General features: G+C 34.0%; 1 protein-coding gene across 1 annotated transcript in view; it reads left to right on the forward strand.

The window, feature by feature from the left end:
• Window positions 1-2,437: 2,437 nt before the first annotated feature.
• The window catches only part of LOC126736451 (uncharacterized), a 33,175-nt gene continuing 7,987 nt past the window's right edge, over window positions 2,438-27,625 (forward strand). The window contains exons 1-9 of the mRNA XM_050440801.1: window positions 2,438-2,666; window positions 2,749-2,882; window positions 2,939-3,278; window positions 9,609-9,687; window positions 9,739-9,820; window positions 9,880-10,113; window positions 20,006-20,091; window positions 20,154-20,318; window positions 22,953-23,273. Of these exons, the coding sequence (XP_050296758.1) occupies window positions 2,567-2,666; window positions 2,749-2,882; window positions 2,939-3,278; window positions 9,609-9,687; window positions 9,739-9,820; window positions 9,880-10,113; window positions 20,006-20,091; window positions 20,154-20,318; window positions 22,953-23,273 (1,541 nt within the window). The 5' untranslated portion in view covers window positions 2,438-2,566. The remainder of the gene's footprint in view (window positions 2,667-2,748; window positions 2,883-2,938; window positions 3,279-9,608; window positions 9,688-9,738; window positions 9,821-9,879; window positions 10,114-20,005; window positions 20,092-20,153; window positions 20,319-22,952; window positions 23,274-27,625) is intronic.

Raw genomic sequence — 27,625 nt, forward strand, 5'->3', positions numbered from 1 at the left:
GCAGCAAGAAATCTGGCTGTATAAAAGTAAATGGTTTGCTTTTAAAAGTATGAAGTTTTTACTAGACAAAAATAAGCCCAGGGAGATGTTGGATTCACAGGTACGTAGACTTTGAGAGCTTATCTATGTACTTTTATTTTTAAATGACAGGTTGTTTAGAACACTGTTACGCCTTTAACATATTTCGTATTGCCAAGGAACTTCTCCTTCGGGTGTCATAAAATAGTCTCTTAATATGTTTCTCACTTGTTGGGCCTGCACTGCACTTCATCTGGGTATTCTGGGTAAATCTGCTAAGCCAGGCTCATTATCATTATCATTTCTCCAAGCTCCTGGAATAACGTCACTTAAATCACAGCAGTCAGAATCGAATGTTCCAGGGGGATTATAAATGTTCTCAGATGCACTTTTTCTAAGAAAGTTGTGCAAGTAAAATCCTGCTAACGTTACCTTGCAGGCGGTTTGAGGTTCCAATAGTAATGGTTTGCGAAATATTCTAAATACATTAGATACTAAGCCAAACACATTTTCTGATATTCTTCGAGCTCTGCTGAGGCGATAACTAAATACTCTTTCACTAGAACCTTTAGTGTGACTTCCTGCATATGGTTTCATTATGTTTGTTGACAAAGGAAATGTGTCGTCTGCAACAAAAACATGTGGGCTTTTTAGATCACTATTTGGGAGTTGATTTTCTCCAGGTAAATGCATTGTATTGTCCTGTAGAAGCTTATTAAACGTAGTACTACTAAACACGCCTCCATCGGAAATGCGCCCTTGGCATCCAACATTGGCATAAATAAAATTGTAGTTTGCGTCGACTACGGCGAACAAAACAATACTAAAAAATCCTTTGTAATTGAAGAATTCACTGCCGCTGTTTATTGGAGCCTGCAACGATATATGTTTTCTATCCATAGCTCCGGCGCAGTTTAGAAAGTTCCAACTATTGTAATAGTCCTCGGCAACGGCTTTCCATTCTGCTTCGTTTTTAGGCATCTGAAATTAAAAAATATATATATTTTATTTTTTAAACTTCAAACTAGCAATAGTACCAACAGAAGTATAATAAAAAATCTTTCTATTACAGGTTTCATCAGGGGCGGGTGCAGTGGAAGATGCCAACGATGTGGATAATACTGCTGATGAACATGAGAATACTCAAGATGCCATTTTAAATACTGGAGAAGGCAACTCTGAAGACTCTACGAGGAGTAATGTAAATGCCGATAATGTTGAAAAAGCAAAGGAAACTTTAACTACAAAAAAACAGTTTAAGCCGCCAGCTCTTGGCCACGTACCTTCAAGAAAAAGGAAATGCGATAACCCAATGGTCAATGAAGCCTACGAGATACTGACGCAAACATTAGCGACAAAACAATCAAAGGATGTGTTTACCATATTTGGTGAAGAAGTGACTGTGACATTGCGAAATTTGCCCACTACTTATGCGCAAGCCACAGTGCAACACAAAATAAGCACACTTCTGTTTAAAGCAATATTGAGAAATTACAAATATCCCGTAGCACAACAACCACAGCAGCAGTATTTTTCTCAGACTCAGCAACAGCAATATTTTTTTCGAGTACAGCAAATTCAGGTGGCTTACTGACGACCTCATTGATGCATTCCCCGGAATCATATTCCTCATGCTCTCCTTTTAGCAATCCCCTACTTTAACACAATCAACTACTACCCTTACAACTGATGAAGATGAAGCTGCAGATCGTTTCATCACCCAAGTACAATCTCCAGGAAGTCATACCTCATAAGCTCGGTCATAAGTATAGATATGCGCACAACTAATCTCATTTAGGGTTTAAATATTTAGTTTTGTTTTAGTTATAGTTTATTTTTACTACTGTTGTGCTTATTTATTCTTTATTATGGTTATGAACATTTGATTTAAGAAGTAGCTATAACTATATTTTCATATTTATATAAATCTCGTTAAATCTTAATAAATAAAGTGCTTACCTTAATATAGTCTTGTAATACATCAATAAGGGCATCGCACACCTCCACAACAATATTGGAAATTGCCTGTTTTGAAATTTTGAAAAGATACATTAGTGAGTGGTACGAATCTCCAATTGATAAAAATCGTAACGTTACAGCAAGACGCTCCTTTATGGGAATGGCGGGTTATAATTGGTGTCTTCTTTACAAAATCTTTTTTTGCGCGCAATTTTTCTTTTTTAATAATATACGCGGCACACCAAGAATTACGTCTTCTTCGTCGGACATGTTGATTTGACTGATCGACAAACATTTGTGTCGACTCTGGTGTGGACAGATGCAGTTTTTGTCGCTTGTTGATCAACAATGTCGATAGACATAGTCGATCGACAGAGTCGACTCGGTGTGGACGCAGCTTTAGACTAATTGTGTAAGCAAGCCTTAAAGCAATAATTTTGACAACTGTCATTGTCAGCTTTCATCATTCCCAGGAAAATAGAAAGCGTTAATTTTTGTATTTAGGTATTTGCCCTTTAAATTTAAAATAAAAACATTATTTTCTAAAAAAAACCTTGGAGTGTACTCCCTTTAAGTAAAATACCCTACAATGAGATCAAAACCTCCCAAGAAACGCACGAAATCCGAGTGTGGCGAGAGTCCCACGGAAAACCAAGTACAGCAGTCACCTAGTGTTATCATGGAAATGGGTAAGAGATAACTAACTAGATATACTTTCCAGTACATTTACTGAAAATTCCTATGAAAAATTATTAAATTGTTCACTTGTAGAGCTGCTTGCCCTAAGAGCCAAAAATGCAGAAATAATTCAAAACAATATAAAACTCAGGCACACCAATGATGAACAATTTACAGAAATTAAGTTGCTTAGACAGAATCTTCTCATGGCTGAAACCAGAGCGAATGTGAGTCCTTATAATAACTTCTCCCTTTATTTTTGCATAAACATTTTTTCCTCCAGAGATATGCAATAGAACTGGCCAAAATAAAACAAGACTTGGAGGGCTGCACTCCATCTTTTATACAATTTATGAATCTACTGATCAAACATGTTGATAATAGGTCAATTAATTCAGACAAGGTCAATAATAAATGTAGCTCATTGTCTAGTGGGGCTAAAACAAGTGGTGTAATTACTCAAGCAGTTAAGCCCCATATGGTCAATGGAGCAGTATTAAATGTCAATCCTACAATCTCATTAACTCGTTTGAGCACATCTGAAACGAATAGTAGACCCTCTACCAGTTCTGATCAAAGTTTTGTAACTAGAAGGACTGCTCGGAGTACTAGTGATATTTCTGGTAAGTTTTAGTATTTGAAATTAATTGTAAAATGATTGCAATATGTTATTAACAGAAAAAAAAAGAAAATGTGTCTATATTGCTCTGTTTTCCCAATTTTATATTGGTTCTGATGGTTTAAGTTGACTGCATTTTATGATTTTATGTCATTCTATGCTGCTTTCTTCACTTTTGTCAATGTGCAGTGTTTAATGTAAGACCATACAAACCATTACAAGAAGTTAAGCAAACCATAAACTTTAACGTCTTAAATTAACAATAGCAGTAAAAATTGCATTATTGTGACTATTTTTGAAAAAAATATTATACAGGGTGTCCGGAAGTTAGATGCAATCTTTTAAGGGGGTGATAGCTGACTTAATTTCAAACATTTTAAGCTAATTATGTTTTTTTTTATTTATTTATTTATAACATCATATTATAGTTACACAGTTATAATAAGTTATTACAATATCAAAATTATGCAGTTATATTCCCCTAGATGCAAGCATCTGTATGGGAAGTAATAAATGAACAGTGTACAATAAACATTTTTCTTCTGTTCAACTTCTTTAAAGAAAAAATATATACATTAATATGAGCTCCTAAGTATATTTATAAAATAATAACAGTGAGGTAATAAAGTACCTAAACAATTTAACAAGGGAAGGCATCTACTAATATTAGGATACAACAGACTTAAACTTATTAAGATTGTTTACAATATATTCCTTCACTATTTTTGAATTTTTTTTATTTTTGATGTTTCTAATATGTTTAGGTAATAAATTGTACAGTTTTGGTCCTATAAATTTAATGGATCTCTTTCCGAACTCACTATAGCATACAGGAAGAATTAGTTGATTATCTTCATTAGATCTGGTGTTTTGGTTATGGTTTATTGGATATCTAATATTTTCACGATTGTGTATGAAGCAACAAACAGTTATACAGAATAAAGTTCTTATGTTTATATAGGTTTCATTATAAATTTCTTTAGTAGGGTATAAGAATGGTTTTTTAAGGATTATTTTTAATATTTTATTCTGCATTATCTGAAGAGGATTCAAAGAATTGTAATGCATACTGCCCCAGAGTAATATTCCATATCTTAGTATTGATTCCACTAAACTTTGGTATATGGTTATAAGCATATTTCTGTCTAAAATATTTCTAATAGTGTAAAATTTGTAGACTAGGAAATTTAATTTTTTTGTTAAATGTGCAATATGTAAGTCCCATTTCATGTTACTATCAATGATAATTCCCAAATACTTTACATTTGATGCTTCCTGTATTTTATCTGGTAGATTTTGAATATCTAAGTGTGTGAACAATGGTCGATTTATTTTAGTCTTTGAGAATGCAATATAGTTGGTTTTCTGGACATTTAATGTTAATTTGTATATATCAAGCCATTTTTTTACAAGCATAATTCCAGTTTGAGCACATTTTTTACTTCCTCCCACGTATCTCCGTCAAAAGCAACAACAGTATCATCTGCGTATGAAATAATTATACAGTTTATGTTTAAAGTTGTAAGTGAGTTGATGTAGAATAAACAACAGGGGTCCCAGAACGGTCCCCTGTGGAATCCCAATTCTCACTGTACATGGGTCACTTAAAGTGTCATCTATTTTAATGTACTGTTGCCGCTCCACAACATAGTTCGCAAAGACCTGTAACACGGGACCCCTCATCCCGTTTTTCTCGAGGACATCAAGAAGCTGTTTGTGGGGCACCGTGTCAAAGGCCTTCGCCAGATCCAAAAATACTGCTAAGCACTTTTTGCCAAAGTCCAATTTATACCTTACATGTTCAATGAGTTTGTGCATGGCATTGCCAGTACTCAAGCCCGAAGAAAAACCAAACTGGTTTTCAGACAAAAGTCCATTTTTATCCAAAAACCCAGCTAGTCGCTCCCTCAAACACTTTTCGTACAATTTTGCGAAATTAGAAATTGTACTGATTGGTCTGTAATTATCAATTAAACTTTTGTCTCCAGATTTAAAAATGGGGGTTATAATGGATGTTTTAAAAGATTTAGGAATAATTCCGGTTTTAAAGATTAAGGTTATTATATATGTCAAGGGTTCATTAGATAAATGTGAAGTTTTTTAATTAGTTTTGCTGAAATACCATATACCATCCCGGAGCACTGTTACTTTTTAAAGAGTTTATATGTTTTATTAATTCATTGTGATCTACTGGCCTTAAGAACATTGAGTTATTTGCATTTTTTAATTGAAATATATTTGACGAGTTTGGTATTTTGTTGTACATATCAAGGCCTATCTTAGAGAAGTAATCATTACAAAAATTTGCTTTTTCTTTTAAATTGCAATTATTTTTAGCTTCCATGGGAATTTTAATAGGGATCTTATTTTGTTTTTTATATTTATTGTTATATTCAGATAATATTACATTTTTCGTGAAACCCGATCTGAGTATCCGCAAAAAATCAATGTATGGGCAGGAATATTAGGGAATCATATCGTAGGGCCGCTGTTTTTAGAACAAAATTTAACAGGTGAATTGTACTTAAATATCCTGGAAAATGCTATCGATCCTCTCATAACAGAAATTGTTGAGGCTAATGTACATGAATTTGACATGGAAATTACATTTCAACAAGATGGTGCTCCTCCGCATTTTGCCAGGAATGTGAGAAATTATTTAAATGATAATTATTTTGGTCATTGGATAGGTCGTCGGGGTCCTATTGAATGGCCAGCTCGGTCACCAGATTTAACGCCGCTAGACTTTTTTTTGTGGGGATACCTAAAGCAAAAGGTATACGAAACAGAACCTGCCTCAATTTTTGAGCTACGACAAAGAATCACTAACATTTGTCAAAATATTGAGGCAGATGTATTTGAAAATGTTCGACGTGAATTTTCAGATAGGTTATTTATGTGTCAAGAGGTACAAGGAAATCATTTTCAGCATCTTTTAAATTAAATATTGTTTTTCTTTTGATAAATTGTTTATTTGCTAATTGTAAATTACTATTTCATTGTATTCTATTAAAAACGTTAATAAAATCGCAACAGTGTATTTTTTTGGCTGTTACTTTTAGACAAGTCATTGAGACCTTTAAAATGAGGTACCACACGACCCCCCTTTCTATTTAAAATTTTTTCTCAAGATGTCGCCCAGCCGCCATCTTGGAATTTACAACTAGCTAGTTTACAGTGAAAAATAGTATCTATAGACCAATTTACTTATGCCAAGTTTCAAAAATTTTTTTTGACCCGTTCAAAAAATAAATGGGGGAATGGGGGGGGGGGGACTTTAAGACATTGTTACAAATCCTTAACATATTATTGATTGGAGATGTAGTATTAAAATTATTTATATAAAAAAGCTCTTTATTAGTCATACTTAATCTAGTCTTTGGTATCTTAAAAGAAATGTATTCAATTAGATCACAGCGATCACAGCAAGATCACAGATTAACATTATTTACAATGAAATGTATAAAAAAGACTGCCCGATTCTGCCTTCTGGTACAGAGCATCTGGAAGTCAAACGTTTTTAACATTGCCCTGTATGACACCATATATGGGTATTCTTTGTTCTTTATGACATACAGAAATCTTAAAAATCTTTTCTGTACTTTCTCAATCATGTCTGAATGTGATGATGCTTCAGGTGACCAGATAGTAGAGGCATACTCCATATGTGGCCTAACAAGGGCATTATAAAGTCTAATGATAGTGCTGACTTTAAAATTTTTACTGTTTCTTGTTACAAAACCCAAAGAACGGTAAGCCTTATTAACTATTTCACTATATTGACAATTAAATTTCATATTGGTCTGAAAAGTTACTCCCAAATCTCTAATAAAGTTTTTTCTAAGAATTTTGGTACTATCAATATAGTAGTCTTCAAGAAAATAGCTAAATTTACGAGTGAAAGTGACCACCGAAGCTTTTTGAACATTAAGGGGCATCTTATTAATCTTGAACCAATCAACCACAGAACATAGGTCATTTTTTAATTTAACAGCATCTTCCTTGACAGCAATAGTTTTAAATAGTTTAAAATCATCAGCATACATCAGAGTTACAGATGAGGAAATACAATCAGGCAGGTCATTAATAAAAAGAACAAAAAGCAAGGGACCAAGCTTGCTACCCTGGAGAACACCTGAGGTTGACATATATTGATCTAATAGGCAATTACCAATCTTAACCACGTTATTTCTCCCAGTTAGATAAGATTTCATGAAATTACAAGCTTTTTTAGAAAAACCAAAGCCAACCAATTTATTTAAAAGTACACAGTGATCTACCTTGTCAAATGCCTTCTCACTATCGGTGTAAAGCACATCTTACTGCTCCTTCTGAGACCCATTCTATTCCTATTGTATATTAATGAACCTAGTCCACTCAAACATCTCACTTCACATCAAACTCTCTCTCTCGTGAACACCTAGTCCACTCAAACTCTGGACAATTTCCTTTTTTTGCATATTTCAGTGTGATTTAGCAGGTACCCTGTTTACATAACCATCTTCCCAATTTAGCTATATCTAAATGTCTCTGAATACTAATAGATGGTGAGCTGCACTTTGAGATTCACATAGTACCTAGCTACGTTTGCAACGCGCGGATCTATTGGGTCCATCCATATTGCGAGTGCGTGTAGGAGGCTTGGGAGCAGTGTGTTTGTTCTGCGTAACTTATATGGATGTATCTCTCCTTGGCTTACTTTGGTAGTTTGGATAGTGTATTTTTCATTATTTGAGTCACACTTGAGGTATGACATACGATTCTGGGGTTCGGCTAATCAAGGCTAGTATTTCTTTTACAAAAAAAAAAAGGATCAATTTTAATAAAAACCGGAGACAATTTTGCAAGCCCGTTTTATTAAATCAAATGATATTAACTTTTATATCTATTTATATTCCGGAAATCCCATCTCTTATCTTTAAGAATCGAGAAAAGCTGTAAGGTCCAACTCCTCAGTGGGCGGCTCGCCAGGCCTTTAAACAAAAACTAAATTTCAGGTAAACCTCGATTATCCGTCAGGGTCGGGACCAGGGTGTGACGGATATGAGAAAAAGACGGAAAATAAAAAAAAATATAAATTTATTTAAACAAACTAAAAACAACTTGCGAACAAAAAAAGGAATAAACAAACCCATATAAAAATAATATTAAGTCATAAACATTATAGTGTTTTTAAAAAATCTGTGATTTTTTGTTGCTTTATCATTTGGAAGCGTTTCTTTCTTGCAAGGTGGCGTATTTTCCTCAATAATACTAGTTGAACTAGTTCTGCTTCTTCTTGATTTTCATACCATTATATAATTTTTGTTACCATATCCTCAGCCTCCAAATGGCTCCATCTTCCGGTTATCTGGTAAGTCATCTTCACAATCTTCATGATCAGTGGCTTCTAAAGGTTTTAAAACGTGGTTAATTAATTCGTCGTCTGGTAAAATATCATAACCTACATCCTGTTTGTCAATATCTAACCAATTGGAAACGTCATTTTCTGAGATGTCTTCGAATCCAGGAAGATTTGAAAATGTTTGCTTTATGGATGAAATATTAGGTGTTGGACTTTCTTTCTGATCGAGACCTGTATTTTCGGTAAGCAACAATTTATTCCAACTTTTATTCAAGGTTTCTGCGGGTATACTGTTCCAAGCTTCAGCGGCAATATATATGGCATCTTTTATGGAAAATATTTTCCAATATTGTTTTAAGTCCGTATCTGTCTCGGAAATAAGTTCTTGAATAAAAGCCTTTCGATATCTTCTCTTGAAACTTTTAATAACCCCTTAGTCCATAGGCTGAATCAAGGATGTCGTATTTGCAGGCAAAAAGTGACAAGTTATTTTACCATCTTCGCACTTTAACTCTTCAATAAAGTGGAGTTGGCTCATTATCCATTAAAAGCATAGCTTCTTCGGGAAGATTATTTTCACGTAAGTATTTTTTAACTTCAGGGAGAAAACACGTTCTAAACCAATCAATGAATTTATTTTCAACAACAAGGTGGGGGTGACGAATAATCGAATGCCGGATAATCGAGGTTCTGCTGTAATATGTTCTCTATGTAGAGTTTTCGCGGGTGTTTAAAATTGTATATTTAGGACATAAGATTTGCTATGTATAGATACTTAATAAATCTTATGTCTGTGAACTGAATATGAGTAAATTATATATACAAGGTGTTTATGATAATTTAGAGGAATACTTGATCAAATTTTTATTATTTTTTCAGCCTATTTAAACTTTTTTATTTTGATTATTTACTTTTTTGTTAACTGTGATGAATAATTACAGCTATGTTAACAAAAAATAAAACTATTTGACTTTTGGAAGGTTATTTTAGATAATGAGGATGAAAATGTTTGCTTCGATGGTGTCTTTGATAATCAGGAATCCCCAACTGTGGTTGAAAACCATCAATGGTAAGGCACAATGCTAATTCAGGTTCAGTTTTTATGTAATTTTATTTAAAGGAGACTTAGTTCCATTAGCGAGAGGACAGAGGATGAAGAAGAGGAGGAAGCACCCCTGACTAGTTCACAAAGGACTAGTGAAGTAAGTGTGATTTATACCAAAGAAATTTTACCTAGTTAATGCATACAATTATCCCCTAGATTCGGGTTGTTCTGTCCCGGTTAGGTGACATAAATTCCCCAAATACGACATGTAGTTCAATGGAAGGCAACATTGGGAATAACACTCACTATAATATTGAGACTACCATTATTGATAATATAGCCAGACAAAGGCATGGTGACCATATTAGGTTAATTTCTGATTATTTATTGAGTTCTCCTCGTGCAAGTTCCACCATGTTGAGTTTAAGTGATAATGATGTGGCTGACAATGTAAGTAAAGCTTATTGAATTTGTTCATTTTAACGACGCTTATATTAACCCAAGAGTGAGCATGTTATATTTATTTACAAATTGTAAAGGAAATTTTTCAAATTCTTACACCTGTAACTTTTGAGAACAGTGAGTTCATCCCATGTTATTGATGTTTTTTAATGCATTATGGTTTTGAGCAAGCATTTTTGAACCTTCTAGAATTTTGTAGATCATCCTGCACATTGATTGATAATGTTTTCACTAAAACTTCTTGGCTTTCAATTTCCACCTTGGATGTGTTTTTTCTGAAGAAGATATTAATTATTTCAATCATTTGCTTTCCGAAGAACACTGACTGTTCATTTTTAATAGACTGGATTTGGAGAGTAAATTTACTTATTTTTTCAAGCCTATTTTTCTGCTTGACGTGAGCTTTCCGTAGGGTACAAATTGTAAGTGCCCTCAAAAGAATTCAAACGAACTAATTAATGGATAATACCCATTCTTAATGAAGGTAGGCAGTTAAGGTTTCCTCATGCTCAACTAAACTATCTCGTTTAACATAACGTTTTATTGATATCATCTTACAAAACCTGACTGAAGATACATAGGAAAAATATAGCCACTGCGAAACCAAATTATAATTTTTGGCAACCGCATTATTCGGCCAAACTTTTTATGTAGAAAATTAACAGGGGGAATGTGTCGTCATTTTAAATTAACTATTTGGGAAAATGAAAATACGGCAAAACTTAAAATGACATAGCGTCAATTTAACCGGTACCAAAGGTAGACTAATAACTAGCAATGGTTTTTACTATTGTAATAATACTTGGTGTTATTTTGGGTATTAAGACTACTAAGCATAATTGTATGAGTGCCGAATACATTGAGTAAAAATTAACAAATTTGTTTAAAATTAGATTTCTTATTAAAAATTAAGACTTTGTCCCACTCGACCCCTATTCCTATTTAAAATTTTAAGAGTAGCTGCCACCCCCGCGTAGGGGTTGATGGTAAAGGTTTATAAATGCGAGATGCGAGATAATTTTGTATAAATAATTATTAATCGACGCCTCGACGGGTGCGAGCGTTTTTTGATTTTTAACTTGAAGAAATTCGTGATGGAAAGCTTTCGGTGCGCTAGCCTGCATGTATGAAATATGTAGTATTAATGAGGTGAATATATAATATAGACAAAAAACCACTTACATATATATGAATCGTCTCTCATATCAAAAGTGCATATTAAAACCTAAATTCCTAATAAATTGTCAAAAACGTGTTTATTAATTTTATTTTTAAAAACAGATACACTTAGCTTTTTAAATTTATTTGTGATTCCATTGAATATGTTTGACTACAGTATGTACATGAAGCATGACTTAAATAATTCTGTTTTGTGGTTATGTATATGTAATTTATTTCCAAAGCGAATATTGACAGAGTGTGAATCATTTCTTCTTATAACCAGTTCATGTAAGTAAAGAGGTTGTTTACTTAATATTAATTTAGGTATTAGTCAACTTAAATGAATATCTAATAAATTTTCTAATTTTCTTATTATCGACCTATAAGCATATTGCCAACCCTTTCTAAAATATTGGAAAAGGCCATGTATATGCAATTAAATGATTTTTTTAGACTTAATTCCATAATTCCTATTACTCAGTCAGGGTTTCGATTGCAGCATGGTACCACGACAGCACTATTGCATGTATGTGATGATATTTTTAGTTCTTTGGATAATAGAAAGGTTACTGCATTAGTGCTGCTGGACTATAGCAAAGCGTTTGATATTCTGGATCACTCTCTTCTTCTTACCACTAAAATATTTTGGATTACACGAGTCGGCGCTGAGTCTACTTTGTGATTACTCAAATAATAGAAAGCAAAGAGTGCGCTTAATTTCCACCTTTTCAGAATATTTAAATATTAATCAGGGAGTTCCTCAAGGCAGCATTTTGGAGCCACTACTATTTTCGATTTATACTTGATATTTTTCTGAATTCCTGCATAACTGCAAGTCTCACCAATATGCAGATGACGTCCAACTCTACTCAGCTTTTCCGATAAATGAACTGAATACTGGCTTAGCACGCATTAATACCGATTTAAATCAAATTGTACAGGTGTCTAATTTTCATGGGCTGGCTCTCAAGGGTACTAAATCTAAACTATTACTTTTTGGAATGCCTAAATCTTATCATTTGAATTTAAATGTTATTATCGATGCTAATATTATCCAGCCATCTGACTGCGAAAGAAACCTAGGCATTGTTCTTGATAATCAGCTTAATTTTGTAAAACATATTTTCAGTATTTTACAAAAAGCCTATTATAAATTGAAAATTCTATACACGCATAAAGATATTTTATCTTCTGATGTTAAACTCAAATTAAGTGATTCGTTGGTTCTCTCTTTAATTAGCTATGGTAGTGTACTCTTCTGGCCAGCTCTTGCTCATAAGGACTAGTTAAGCTAAGCCTACAAAAGCTACAAAATGCTTGCCTAAAGTTTTGCTACGATAGAAGAAAATTTGATCACGTCACCCCGTTATTTCTTGCCTCTGGCTGGTTAAATTTGGATGAACGTTATAAAATCAATATGGCTGTTCTTGTTTATAAGGTACTCCATAATAAACTTCCCCAATATCTATATGACGAATTATCCAGTCATAACAGCATACATCGCCGTGAAATGCGCCACTCTGCAAACCTTTTGATACCAAATCATAGAACTGCCGAATTCCAAGGGCCTTTCAGTTATAGTGCGGTTAAGGTATACAATTCATTGCCAAATAACCTTAAAGCTAAAACCTCGGCTGTCTTATATCGAAAAGCTGTCAAATCTTACTTTTATAATACTGCCAACTAATAACTAAAATATAAAAAATATATTTCATTTAATTTTAAGTTATATCACTAATTACTTTTTTCTTTCTTTTATAAACTAGATATAATTATAATTATTTTAATAATTAATTACGTCATGTGATGTAAGCAAAATTCTATTTTAGGCTTCTTATAATTTTAGGCTTCTCTTCTTATTTTTTTTCTGTATGTTCTTCATAATGTTTAAAACTTATTCAATTTATTTATTATTTACATTGTTATGCTTTTGTATGTTAAGTTAGCAGTGCGGTTAGATAGAGTAGCCCCAGGCTAGATCTCGACGCATTTTTGGTTAATAACTTTTGTAACTATTTTCGTAATATAAAGGCATTTATTATTATTATTATTATTATTATTATCTTGATATAATTCCTTAACATAACTACTGTGTTGCTCCATGATAACTTTATTTATATATCTAGCACAGCACTTTTCTAACTTCTGTATCTGATACTGATTCTGCATTGTAAGAAATGGTCCATACATTACATAAAACAATGATTAGCTATTTAAAGAACCAGCATTTTAGAAAGCAGTTTCTAACAGAACTTGCAGGGTAAGATATCCTGGAATTTATAAATTGATTTTAATTTGTACTATGCCCTCTGGCAGATGCTGTTAACATGAGTATTAAAGTTTAGTTGGGAATTCGTTATAAAACGAAGATAAAGTAAGAAATCAATATTAGAATGGTTGAATTTTTTATGAATTAATCAGCTACGAATTATCTCTTGCCCTACTAGAGATTCTAATTAAATCCAGGTTTATTTTTTCCAGTGTCATGTATTAGGTGATGGTGATAAATCTGAAGATCATCTGCATAAATATGATATTTATATACCTCCTCCCCCTCCCCACAACATGTGCACAACTGTGATTTGGACGAAAGCCTTTTTGAAATTTGGGAATTACATTTTTGTTATTTTGTTTCTATTATTTGGCGCCTGACTACGTTTTCCAAGATGCTTGATGCGGCAGGAAATATGCTGATTGGCTGCAGTTTTAGGCTTATTAGATTGCAGGCCTCTGGCGTCATATGAAGTCACCGATTTTATATCTAGAACAATGCCAGTTTCCAAGGAAATATTTATAATATCGACCAATGGCTTGAATCATATTTGTAAAATCGAATCCAGGCTGTAAAGCTGAGGGCAAACGATCAGGGCACATTTTCTGAGTATTCCCCAGGAAAGTGTCCTTTTTTAATTGATGACAGTTATATCACCTTATTTTCTGATAATACATCGGCAATTGTGTCAGATCATAACTACCAGTCTCTTCATATGCGAGCTATCAAATAATATTTCTTACTGGAGTCAACAAAAGGTTCTTTGTCTTAACAGTTTAAAGACTAGTTTTATCCTTTTCAGATCTGTTGTCTGAAAGTTGTCCAAGGTAAGAAGCTTATTGTTCAGAGAGGGTTTAAACAAGAGTGTATGTGAAACTAGTATGTGGCAAATTACGTCATAGTAACTGTACAATTTTTCAGCTTAGAGATTTTGTAGATACTTACACACTTAAGACATTTTTATATGCTGCAGTACATTCTACTTTGGCCTATACAGATATAATCATTCAAACCTCGCCTATAGGAAATAGTCTATGAGCGTAAGCGAGAGGGGACATATGGAGTCCGCATGAGACAGACAGAGGGCACAATACATGCCGTTTCCAATACGCTACAAATTAATACGTTTGGCAACATTGATATTTCTACCGCACGGCTCTCCGCTCGTTCATCGAAAAACGAGACAAATCTTATCCCCATCACACTGCACCGCCAATATGAGATTGAATTTTAAACGTTTAACGATAACGTTATTTTTATTCCTAGCTTCCTGCTTAATCAGCAAAGATTAAATTTAAAACAGCTCGCTATTTTCTTGTTAAAATGTGTTCTCTTGAGAAAAAAAATCAAATTATTAAGTGGTATTATGCCGGCAGTTCTGTCGATGAAATATCAGGCAGAATTGCATTCACGTTCAAAAATCGGTCCATTCCCGTACGCAGCACAATTTTTGCAATTATCCATAGGTTTGAGACCTTTGGGTGCTTGCAAAATTGCAGGAAATGCTACGCAAATGAGCAACCACCTGTTGTTAGACCGCTAGGCGAAGAAAGGGAGCTTCGAGAGGTTAATGTTTGTGCTGTTGCTAAAATGAAGTTTCCTTGCAATAGTACAACCATTGCCAAAGAAACGGGTATTGAGTCTTTAAGGGTTAGAAGAATTTTAAAAAGAAATAAGTACAGGTGCTATAAGTTGCAAAAAACCCAAGAAATTTTCCCACAGGACCATGAGAGACGGATGGAATTTTGCCATGAAGTATTGGAAAGCGCAAATCGGGACGAAATGTTTATTAGCAGTTATTTACTTTTCAGATGGTCCATTAGAGTGGGTTATACGAAAGAAAATAAGCACATAAGCATACCAACACATACACAATACCCTCAAAAGGTTAATGTATGGGCTGGCATTTTAGGTGATTCAATTATGGGCCCTTTTTTTATCGATGGAAACCTTAACGCCAATAAATACCTTAATCATTTGAGGGATGAAGTTCTGCTATTCGAGGGCTCAATATCAATTTAGAACGAGTTTGGTTTCAACAGGATGGTTGTCCCGCTCATAACGCATTAGTGGTACGTCAATTTCTCGAAACGTCTTTCCCTGATCGAACAATCAGTGGAAACGGTACTATTAAATGGCCCGCCAGAAGCCCCGATTTAGCCCCCAATGATTTTTTTCTTTGGGGATACCTAAAAGAACAAATTTATAGGCACGAAAATGAACGGGCTTCTAATTTAGAAGAGCTTTGTGTTAAAATTAGGCAAGCATTTAATAGTATCTCCATTGAAATGTTGTCTAACACGAGAAGCTCGTTTTATGATCGATTGACGTACTGCACTGTTAAAACTTGGCCTTTTTGACCCTGACATAAGATAATTTTAATTTTTATTTAATATTATAAAATTAACTTAATTTCTTGCTTTATTTTGAATTAATTTTTTTATTTCCTGTCCAATATTTAGTTAATTTATGTTTACAACATTATTGCAGCCGGTTTTTAGTTTATTTTTTGCTGTTAGGACAGGCAGCAGCAAAGACTCAAACGAAGCAATGTTTTTTTTTAATTTGCCACAGAGCAGTGCATCCCCGCTTGAACGCCTTAAGAATACTGAAAGGTTTCGGTTTCGGGCTTCGGCCGGGACCGTCGAAAGTCTATCGGCCCGGAGACTGGTTGGCGTGACGTCACGTTAGTGGCCGTGTATTGCAGCTTTGCCCCGTTTAATTAACACACAGAGCGGCGTCGAAAATATATTTAAATTTAAATATCTTAGAAACAATTATTCGTAGTAAGTTGAAGTAAAAATTATTGGACATGGAATATTTTTAGCCATAAATTTAAAAAGTTACTTTTTATTTTTAAGCCTTACAGTAAGTAAAAAAAAAAATATCTAAAATTTTAAACTGCTAATTATTTCAATATAATATCTCACAATTGCCTAGGATAAAATTATGTTAAAATAAGATAATTATTAGACACGTTTTATTTCAAATAATATATTTTCCGGAAAAAAAAATTAACCCAAAATATTATACACAAACCTATTTAAAGTGTTTGTACAAAAACAAAAATATATAGGTAACAAAAAAATAATTTATAAATATACTTAATTAATATCTAAACAAAAATAATTACCTACAAAAACTAAATCAAATAAAAGTTTAAATTCATCAAGTGAAAAGGTGGGTAAATTAGTCATAAAACAAAACACATAAACAAATTAAAAAATAGCAAATTAAGGATCATTGGCCTTCAGTACATTTTCGAATTCTCTTTTTTTTCCAACTTTCTCTTTTTTTTTAATAAATCTTCCTCGATAATATTATTTTTAGCCTTGCTATAATTATTTAAAAGGATATTTGAAAAGGTGTTAATACATTTTTCATTAAGTGTTGGTAAGTTGTTACCACAGTCACAATTGTATTTGTCCATTTCAAAATTTGCTAACTCCAGTTTTTTTAACGCAAGTGTCTTAAAAATTTTGTAGGAAAATTCAGTGAAATTTAAAAATGTCTTTTCGTATCATTCAGAAATAATAGTTTGAAACAAAGTGTACATGGTTATAATTATATTATTAAAATAATCTTTGGCATACTCGAGTCATATCTTAAATCATTATCAAATATGCTTATTTCGTTATACAACAAAGAATCATTAAATGTATTAATAATAGTATTAGTAGTGGTACTGTTAATCACTGATGCTTTGAGTGTTGAAGTACCGGTTATATTGAAAAACCGTTTCAAAACGAATTTTCCATTTGGGCCCCAAAACGCTCACTGTGTAGTATTATTGCAATAGTAATATTTAAAAAGCGAGGCGCGATGCGCGATTCCCGCCGGCCACTAGTGTGACGCAATCATTGTGGAGGGGATACAGTCTCCGGCCCGATAGACTGTCGACGGTCTCGCTTCGGCGGGGTCCGCTGCTTTGAGTATGTTGTCACAACGTTGCCAGACCTACCGCGATATATTATTCCTATAGGCGAAGTTAGAATGATCATATCTGTAGTTTGTTTGCTTGTGTTAACTCCTGCACTATTGAAAGAGCATTGATCAGGGATCTGTCAAACTGTACTATTCGTACCCTGAAGGAAAAACTTCTACTATCATAAATACAGTGACCGCCTAAAGTTCCGCATAAATTCGATAAAAATTAGAGACATGATTTTTTGAGAAAACGCTCGGAACCGTCGATTTTTATTTTAAGTTGCGCATTATTTCACATAAATTTTTGTATATAGGGTGGAACAAAAAACAAGATATGACGTCATCGGTCATTTTTTAAAAGGAATGCTATATTTTTTATTGCATTTATGAAATATAGGCGAAATTCTAAGCAAGTTTCGTATAACACGCCTTATCTCAAAACTCAACTGTTTCAGAAATATTTACATTTAACCAACAAGAAAGCAAGTAAGTACGCCTATTTACAAATTAAGATAAAATGGAGGATAAAATGTTATAAACTGTGAAAACTCTTATTAATGTATCAAGTGTTCAAACTGATCCCCATTTACTTCTTGGCAGAAAGCAAGACGGTTTACAAACTCATGTAAAACACTATCAATTATTTCGGGTGATATACGTCCAATTTCATATCTAATTCTATTTTTAAAATCTTCTACGTTGTTTGACTTCTCAATATAAACTTTACTTTTCAGGTGGGGGGTACCTGAAACACATAGAAAATAGTCCCAGGGGTTTAGGTCTGGTGACCTGGCTGGCCACTCTATTGGCCCTTGGCTGGCCACTCTATTGGCCCTCTTTGTCCTATCCATCTTCCTGGGAACACTGTATCCAAGTAATTACGGACATCTCGAAAGAAATGTGGCGGTGCGCCGTCTTGCTGAAATCACAAATTATCTGTCGGGACAGCAGGGTCTTGTTCATCTGGGTATAGGGCAGCCAAAGCAGGGATAAGATCTTCTTGAAGAAAATTCAAATAGCGTTGTCCTGTTAAGTTTTCTTTGAAAAAGTATGGCCCTATTACTTTATTTTTCACGATACCAGCCCAAACATTAATAGATTTACGGTTCTGTGTATGAGCCTCAGTTGCCCAGTGTGGATTTGACACTGACCAGTACCGACAATTTTGCCGATTAACGATACCGTTTAAACAAAAAGTTGCTTCATCCGAAAACAAAACTCGTAACACAAACTGACGGTTGCAAATGTTCATCATTTGCTCACAAAATTGGTTTTTTTGATCAGGATCGTCTTCATTTAATTCGTGTATTAGTCTAATTTTATAAGGGTAGTATTCATTTGCTTTTAAGATGCGTCTTATTAAAGTTGCATTGTTTGGATTTTCTTCGACGTAGAGCAGAACGTTTAATTTTGTTTCTTCAGAAATTTTTGGACGACCTGATCTTGGCAAATCCCTAACATGACCTGAAGTTATGAATTTGTGCTCTATTCTACTAACTGTTGACTAAGAAATAGGATAGTTTGGGTATTTGGCATTAAAAAGTTCACTTACTTACCCTAGCATCATCAAAATTTCAATTCGTTGGGTTTCCGTTAAATTAGCCATAATTTATTCTGATAAAAACTATTAATTTTCGAACGGACAGTGACATTCGAAAATAGAGATTCTTTACAAGTGCAACCATGGAAATAGAAACAATTGGCAGTGTTTATAACATATTTTTATCCTCGATTTTACCTTAATTTGTAAATAGACGTACTTTGTTTTTCTTGTTATTTAAATGTAAATATTTCGGAAAGAGTTGAGTTTTGAGATAAGGTGTGTTATACAAAACTTGCTTGAAGTTTCGCCTATATTTCATAAATGCAATAAAAATTATAGCTTTCCACTTAAAAAAATGACCGATGACGTCATATTTTTTTTGTTCCACCCTGTATAGAAAAATTTATGTGAAATAATGCGAAACTTAAAATAAAAATCGACGGGTCCGAGCGTTTTTTCAAAAAATCATGTCTCCAATTTTTATCGAATTTATGCGGAACTTTAGGCGGTCACTGTATATATATCCTCCGGTGTTCATGTGAAATTTTAGATTGGAAGATATTAATCATTATAGTACTCGAAATGCAGACAAATTTTGTATTCCTTTCATTCATTTATCACAGGTACAGGATGGCTCTATGATAACTCTTTGAGAATTTTTAACTTACTGCCAAACCATCTTAAAAGTGTTAAAGGTCTTTCATTTTTTAAAAAGGTCATTAAAGACTATGCTAGGTGACCATCCATTTCACACTCATTGACTAAGTTTTTTTAGAATTTAATTGACAATTCCGATGCACCGAATTAGGTCTATGGAAAGAAATAAATAAATAGGATATTAACTAAAAATACCAATTAATGCCTGCCCAATAATCATGCAACAAAATGTTTTAATTATAACCAATTGACCGAAACCAAAAAATGGTGTTAATCTATTGATGTTACGGACCTCATATAGAAAATGCTTTTTATTTCAGGTTTCCCCTTCAGTTGCGTTATTAACGACCCCATCACTCAACGCTATAGGGGACATAGAAGGTACCAAAATGAATGTTTTCGCCGAGTGAGTAAAATTTGTTTTATTTCTAGGGATAATAAAACGTTATTTAATTTTAAATATTTAAGTTTACGAATGGACGTTAGTCCAGAGAATACCATTAGCGGAACTCCAAGCAGGGTAATAAGCAAAAGGAAGACTTATAGTCAACGCGGTTCCACAAATAATTCCACGAGGGAAAATATGGATAAAACTTTCGTTCCGTCTAGTTTTGTGTCAATACGCAGCGACAGGTAAGTTTAAATAACAAGTAGATATTAAATCAATATTTCAAATCAATTTATTAGAACACAGGGTGACTTAAATGTCTGTAATTTTATTTATTTTTGTTATTCAAAAATACTGACTGAAGCTCTGATCTGATTTTCTTATTTATTAGTTCAACCTTGAAAAATGCTTGGAATCTAGGGTAATAAAGACTGTAGGTGGTTATTTTCTTTGTCGAAATTTCATTTGCCTGCAACAACACGCCAGCCATTTCTTTTAAGATCGACACATTCAAACGCGGTTGCCTCAAAATGTGTTTTAAAATACAATATACCACTGCGTGCTTGTGAACCATCCTGTTGGAACCATATCGAATCTGCCGCTATAAATGGGTTTTCACCATTTGGATAAAGTGCAATTAAACTAGGTACTATCTAATTTTAAAGCAACTTCTAAATTTTTTTGGAGGTAAGTCATAAGTGCGCCCTCAATAAAATAGGGACCCACAATTGACGTGCCCACTATTCCTGCCCAAACATTTAACTTCTTGGGAAATTGTGTGTGACTTTTCATATTCCAGTGTGGATTTTCTGGTACCCAATAACGAAAATTTTGCCTATTTACAGAACCGTTAAAAAAAACCCACTCGTCAGAAAAAACAATCTTACATAAAAATTGTGGGTTTGCATTACATTTATTCATCATTATTTCACAAAACTGTATTCTGCGGCTGTGATCATTTTCAATAAGCTCCTGAATTAAATGAATTTTATATGGATGCCATTTATTGCTATGCAAATATTTTAGAACACATGATTTACTAGCCGACTGATCTGCAGCGACTTGTCGAGTTGATTTATTTGGATTTTCTTGTAAATCGAGCAAAATATCTAATTGTCTGTTTTCTGGAAGCCTGCAACGGTCCAGGTCATATTTTTATCTAACATCTCTTCAAAATCTCTGAACTTTTTTTCAGTTTTGCTTACTACCGAACGTGTAATAGGCCTCTCCGGGTACTTATTGTTAAACAGATTGCAAACTTCGGCCTGTGTTCGAGTCTTGTCGCCATACCCTACCATCATCAAAATTTCAATTCTTTGGTTTTCAGTTAAACGCGCCTTATTTTTAAACTTTGCAACTGCACTTGACATTTACGGACATTTACGTAAAGTAATACATACTGTTTCTATGCGATTAAATGGTGACAACCATCAAATAAACCTGTTAAAAAACTATGAAAAAACATGTGTGAACTTGCTTAAATGACCCAAACAGTTGCACATTTATTAATAATGTTAGTATTAGGTATAAGACATGGTATACAAAATATTCCTAAAATTCTATGCAGAATTCAAAAATGGAATAAAAAATATGTGTTTCCATTTAAAAAATTAAAGTTGTTGGTCGTTGCTTATTTTCGGTTCAGCCTTTATACATGAATTTATCATCAAAAAAATCACGTCAAAAAATAAAAATCGACGTACCCGAGCGTTTTTTTTTTCGAATACACCCCTGAATTTTAAATGAATTTGTTTCAACCTGCGCGTCTTCACGGTATACTGTTTATTAACTTTGGCTAACTTCAAAAGTATATTATATAGGACTTAATACTATATTTCATGTGAAAAAGTGTCGTTTAGTACGAAGAAAACTTAATACAGATTTACAAAATGGAAAATGGATTTTAAACGGTTTTTTCCTTAGGTATAGACATAATTTATAATCATTACGCATTTGTATTTTAGAAAGGTGTCTCAGGGAATAAAATTTATTACGACATAGATTAATTATATTATAAATCATATAATTATTACGACATATCTGATCTATTCAATATTAAGTCTTCAGGGCCTTTTCCTTCTAATACAGGGTGTCCGCGAAATATTGGAAAATCTTGAAACTGAAGCTATTACAAAACAACATATGCGAATTGACTCAAACATACCTTAGTCCAAAAGTTGATAGTTTGCGAGATACAGGTCAGTGTTCCAATTTTATTTCCTATTTTTCCTTATTGCTTAACAAGGAATTTTAGATTTTGGCATTCAACTCGGTATAGGAAGGTTTTCTAGTATGAGAAACAAGGCTCTGTTACTTTTTATAGCCAAGTTTCCATCGGGCGCCACTTACAGCACTATTTCGATAAATAATTTATCATAACTTTTTTGTGCTCTCCTATATACAATAAATGACTGACAAATTTGATTTTCTCGTATTTCCACCAGTGGCGCCCTCTAGAAGTTTGGTCATAAGAAATAACGGACCCTTGTTTCTCATATATATGAGTTTTATGCTCAAATGGTTAATGCTTCTCACGCAAAAAGGAAAAATAGAAAATAAAATTGGAACCCTGACACCCTTACAAGTTCCCCATCTGGGGCTGGCTTGAAATGGTACAATTAATAATTCAAGTGAGAGTCTTAAAATTATTCTTCTTAAAGTTAGTTGAAATTCAAGTCTTCCGTGTCGAAAGGCACCTCGCTACGAGAAACATTGTAACCAAAGTTCGATAGAACAAGGTCTAACAATCTGAAAAAGATTAAATAAGGTGACAAAGTTATTTACTAAGTTTATCCTAGTTATTCTAATATTAATGGAAACACTCTATATTTTAATTTAATATTATTAATCTATAAATAATATGAATTTTGTATAAGCAGAAAACAGTCAAACGACCAATTGATCCAACCGATCCTGACTCCCAGGGTGATCCTGGAACGGTTGTCCATCACTGTTCCGCCGTCACCGCGTAAGACGCGAAGCGCCTCCAAACAAAACGGAGAAAACACGGATCCAAGCGAGAATAATAATAACGAGGAAGAAACCAAAGCAATAGAATCGAAACCGCCGAGAAGGAAGAGAAGAAAAAGCAGCAACGTTGAGAACGACGTGTCGAAAAGGGTGAAGGAGATGCACGTTCGTTTGTCGAATTATTCGCTGCTGTCGACGGAACATTGTGGTCAGCAACCCCAAGGTTCAGGGTGAGTACTATTTTGTCACACTTCAATAAAATTTAATTTGAATTTACAAAACTGGTCCTTATAATTGACAATTACTTATTTACACTTATAACTATAGACTTACTGTCCTGAGTGACGTAGGGATCCAGAGTCTTTCTAGTATGTATATAGATAGTCTGTTTAAGTACATAGAATATTAAGCATTTTTACTTTCCATTTTATACATATTTTGTTATTTTCTTTTTTCTTTCCTGCTGCATGGGCTGAAGTACCAACATCAACCTTTTTATTATTTGTCTTTTTTTTCAAATAAAATTCTTTTCTGTACTTGGGAAACAAACCTGTTTGAAATAAATGTCTTTTTTTCTGACTTTATGACCTAATGTACAGCGTGGGCTATAAAGTTGAGCGGATTTGAAAAAACGGTTAAAAATAACCAAAAGTAATCTAATTGCGAGTGTATATTTAAACTAAAATGCTAAAATATTTTTTAAAATGACAACATCAATTGTGCATCATCTCGACATAAGCATTTTTCGAATCTGAACTTCAAATTTGAGAAAACTCGCTGAAATAGCAGTAAGTTTCTCACGAATACTCTCATTTAACTTCATCTACGCTGCGTTGCCTATTGGTGTAAATACAACTCTTCAAGTATCCCCAGAGGGAGAAATCACAAGGGGTCACAAGTCTGAACTTCTGGAATACCAAGGAATATCCCTTCGGCGTGATGTCAGTTTAACTTCAAACATCTCATTGATGATTCCAATTGACTCGTTAGACGTATGGTATGTTGCGCCATCTTGTTGAAACCATGTTTGTACATTAAATGGTTCAAATCGATGGAGTTGCGGGAAGAACAGTTCGCGCAACATTTCGTGCAACGGTCAGAATCAACTGTTACAGTTTGGCCTCGCCCATCCTCAAAAGAACTAGGGACCTATGCTCCCTTGTGCCGAAATACGCTTAACCGCTTAAACTGTAACTTTGGGCGAATGCAATGCCTTTTGATGTTTGGATTTGCGATTTTCTGCTGTCCAATAGCAACAGTTCCTTTTTTTGACATGCATGGGCATGTCAACATGGACGGGCAATGCTTTTCACTTAAATGGAGTGAAAATGAGCTTCGTCTTAAAACAGAATATTGTTCAGAGTTGGAAGGCGCTCCAGCATTATTTGGGTAAAAATACGGCGTAGGTTATTGGGTTTCAACTCCTGAACTAATTGAATTTTGTATGGATGCAGTTTTAGCTCTTTTATCAAAATATAGCGCAGGGATGTTCTTGATATGGCCAGCTCAGCAGACTTTTTGCGGGTTAATAATCCGGGATCTCGTCCTACGGAAGTCCTAACTTCGTTAACTGTTTCTTCTGTGCGTATTGACCTTGGCCCTCCCGCAGGATTCTGATTGAGTTTGGAACCCGTAGCCTCGAACTTTCTGACCCACGACTTTATTACGCTATCACTTGGACACTGATTTAATTCATGGCATGCGTACTCGGCACGAAATAAACGTCGCACAATAGTACACGAGCCGCCATTTTTGTAAAAATGCACGCTGCTTACCGGAGAAATGCTCCATTGCGCCTGAATTTCCGAAGCAATGTTGCCAGGTTCACAAAAATCAAAATCACTAGAAATTTTAGTAAAAATTACTAGATTGAATAAAAAATCACTATATTTAATTTTTTACCGGGGTTTTTTAGGCTTTTTTGGTTGACCCTGTACATCGAAGCGTCGGCGTTTTAGTATTTTTCTGTTATACTTCTCTTGGTCCCATCGAACTCTTTGATGTAAAATAATAATATTAATTTATTTATCAAGGTACAAAACCATTGGCTACATGATATGATACTGAATACTACAAAAATGTAAGAATTTATACATATTCGAAATAAATATAAGAAAATAAACTCAAAATATGGGCAAAGAAGCATCCAACAGTGACTGAAGACTATTCCCTGAAACAGAAGGATTCGTAATGGCCATACAAGATCAAGTCGTGAACACACGAAACTACACTAAGCTTATTATTAAAATCCCAATTATCCAACATATAGGTATAATAGCTGGCTGTAACTTATCCTAACTTATGTTGGATAATGTCGACTACCTGCGGCGACACAACCAGGTGTGCAATATAATACATCAAAAGTTGGCTAGTAAATACGGGTTGCTTAACAGCTATAAACCTTACTATAAATACCAGCCGTACTGCGTTAGGCTGAAACAAATTCTCGAAACTTTACTATGATCTTATACATTAAATTAACATAATTGTTTTGACACAACAAACAAATTGGAGCGTTAAACACGTTACTATTGTGTCACCTGAAATGGCATCATGGCGGCAGACGATAGAGTCGGGATGGCGCGAGAGAAAGAAATAGAGAAAGTGTGAGAAGGAAAGAGAGACGCGTAGTGGGAAATACAATTCTCAGAAGCTGTGCGCCCCTGTATTATTCCAGTATTATTATATATCCCATGAAAATCGTCAGATAATGTTTTCCGTAATTCTTAAAGGATTTTCTTCAAAATTCAAAAAAATTCAATCACGCTCGAGAAATTCAAGATTAGGTTTTTTTTACAACTTTGTGACTCGGCCATTTCCTTACGCCACACTCAAATAGTCCGATTATTGAAATACACAGTCTTCTTCATGTACTTAACTTACCTTGTCGTAATCTGACGCGCTCGAGTTTTTCTGAGGATCTGTTTTTTTTTACTAATCTGACGGACTGCTGTCAACGTACGCCTCTATGGTAAGGATCCATATGTGGTAGGGGTACATTATATCAAAAAATCCCTGCTTGGGCTCCCCTACTATTATGGTTACTATTCGGATAACGAGGTGAATCAATGAACAGAGGTAAAACGAGACCAAGGGGTTTGATTTCTACTTTACAAAGGTTCATGTAATACCGATCATCATCGTATCATCAACTTGATTGATGTCGAAGTGCCGAACATCTTTGCTTTTCTGTCGGAATGCACCTTTATCGACATCTAGAAAGCATTTTCGCTTAGAATCTGCCACATAACAAATTTCTACAGGACAATTTATCACACCTACAAGCACTAGTCTGCTCCTTTTGTTGCATGCATCCGGGATAGGCTATAAACCGATTTCTGTTGAGAGACTGAATGTCGAGTCTGAATAAAAATAATATTAAGCGCTGCTTCAGACCATCAAGCAATGTTGCCTGAGCCGCAAACATTCCCCTGGATCATTAAGTTTAATACATTAGGACCATTAGGTTTGTGATCAAACTTTTAAGCTTTTTTGACGACCCGACGACTGAAATTAAACATCCACTCCCTGTTAACTTAGTAGAAGAATTATTTTAGCGCCTACTGCAGAGAAATGCAGGTCACCGAGCATAAAAGCGCGCCTATCACGACGGGAGGGGTTAAAAGTGCCTTAGAGAGTGTTAAAAACTCTCGGTCCGGATGGTCTCAATATCTAGTAGAAGAAATTTCCCAGTACCCAGAACTAGCCAGAATTTTAGATCCTTAGTTAAAGGAAGGCACTCCGATTCTACTGTGCTTTGTCGAAAGCAAGCAACAATTCGGATACCGACTAAGGGAGACCTACATCAGCAGAAAAACTATAGACCGATGACATGTCTCAACACCTGTTATAAGATCTTTACCCTTAGAACATTGCATACACTAGAATAAACATTGGCTGTTTTGGATTGAGCCTTAGAACATTGAATACCTAGAATAAGCCTAGCTTCAAACCATAGGCGAGGTTATTTGAGTGTACCATCTCTCAGACAATGATGTCAAATCGACTTTCCAATTTTTAATTCAATATATAATTTTCTTAATCCACTAATTTTTTTTTTCAAACAGGTAAAAAAATCTGAAATGCCCAAGGAATTTTAATAATTTTTTGTTCAGATATTAACAATCAATAACTAAATCGATTTATAGTGGTTATAAATCTCTACAAATTAAAGTTTGTTTGTAAAAATTACTTAAAAACTCGAATTTTAAGAAATGAAAAAGGCTCCTAAAGGATTTGAATTAATCTTTTCTCTATAATAAATATCTAAACGCATTTGAGATGAGTGCAAACCTCTACAAACAAAAGGTTTTTGGTAAAAAATAATGAATTGTTAGATTAGAAATATAAAGGGCTATCTAACTCCTAACGGCTATAAGGAAAAGTTTTATCATCTTTTGGTAGTTATAGCCGTTTATAACATGAAGGGTCAGGGGAAAAAAGCAGGTAAGTCAATTGTTCACGAAACTGAGAAAGACACAATTTAATGTTAAAAATGGTACAAAATCAGTATGAGAGCTTATCAAAAGACTGTTTATAAAAATAACTACAGTATTATGTTCTAAGAAAGTAAAAAGCGAGT

Source organism: Anthonomus grandis, chromosome 1 (genome assembly GCF_022605725.1).
Source record: "Anthonomus grandis grandis chromosome 1, icAntGran1.3, whole genome shotgun sequence".
In the NCBI taxonomy this organism is placed as follows: domain Eukaryota; kingdom Metazoa; phylum Arthropoda; class Insecta; order Coleoptera; family Curculionidae; genus Anthonomus; species Anthonomus grandis.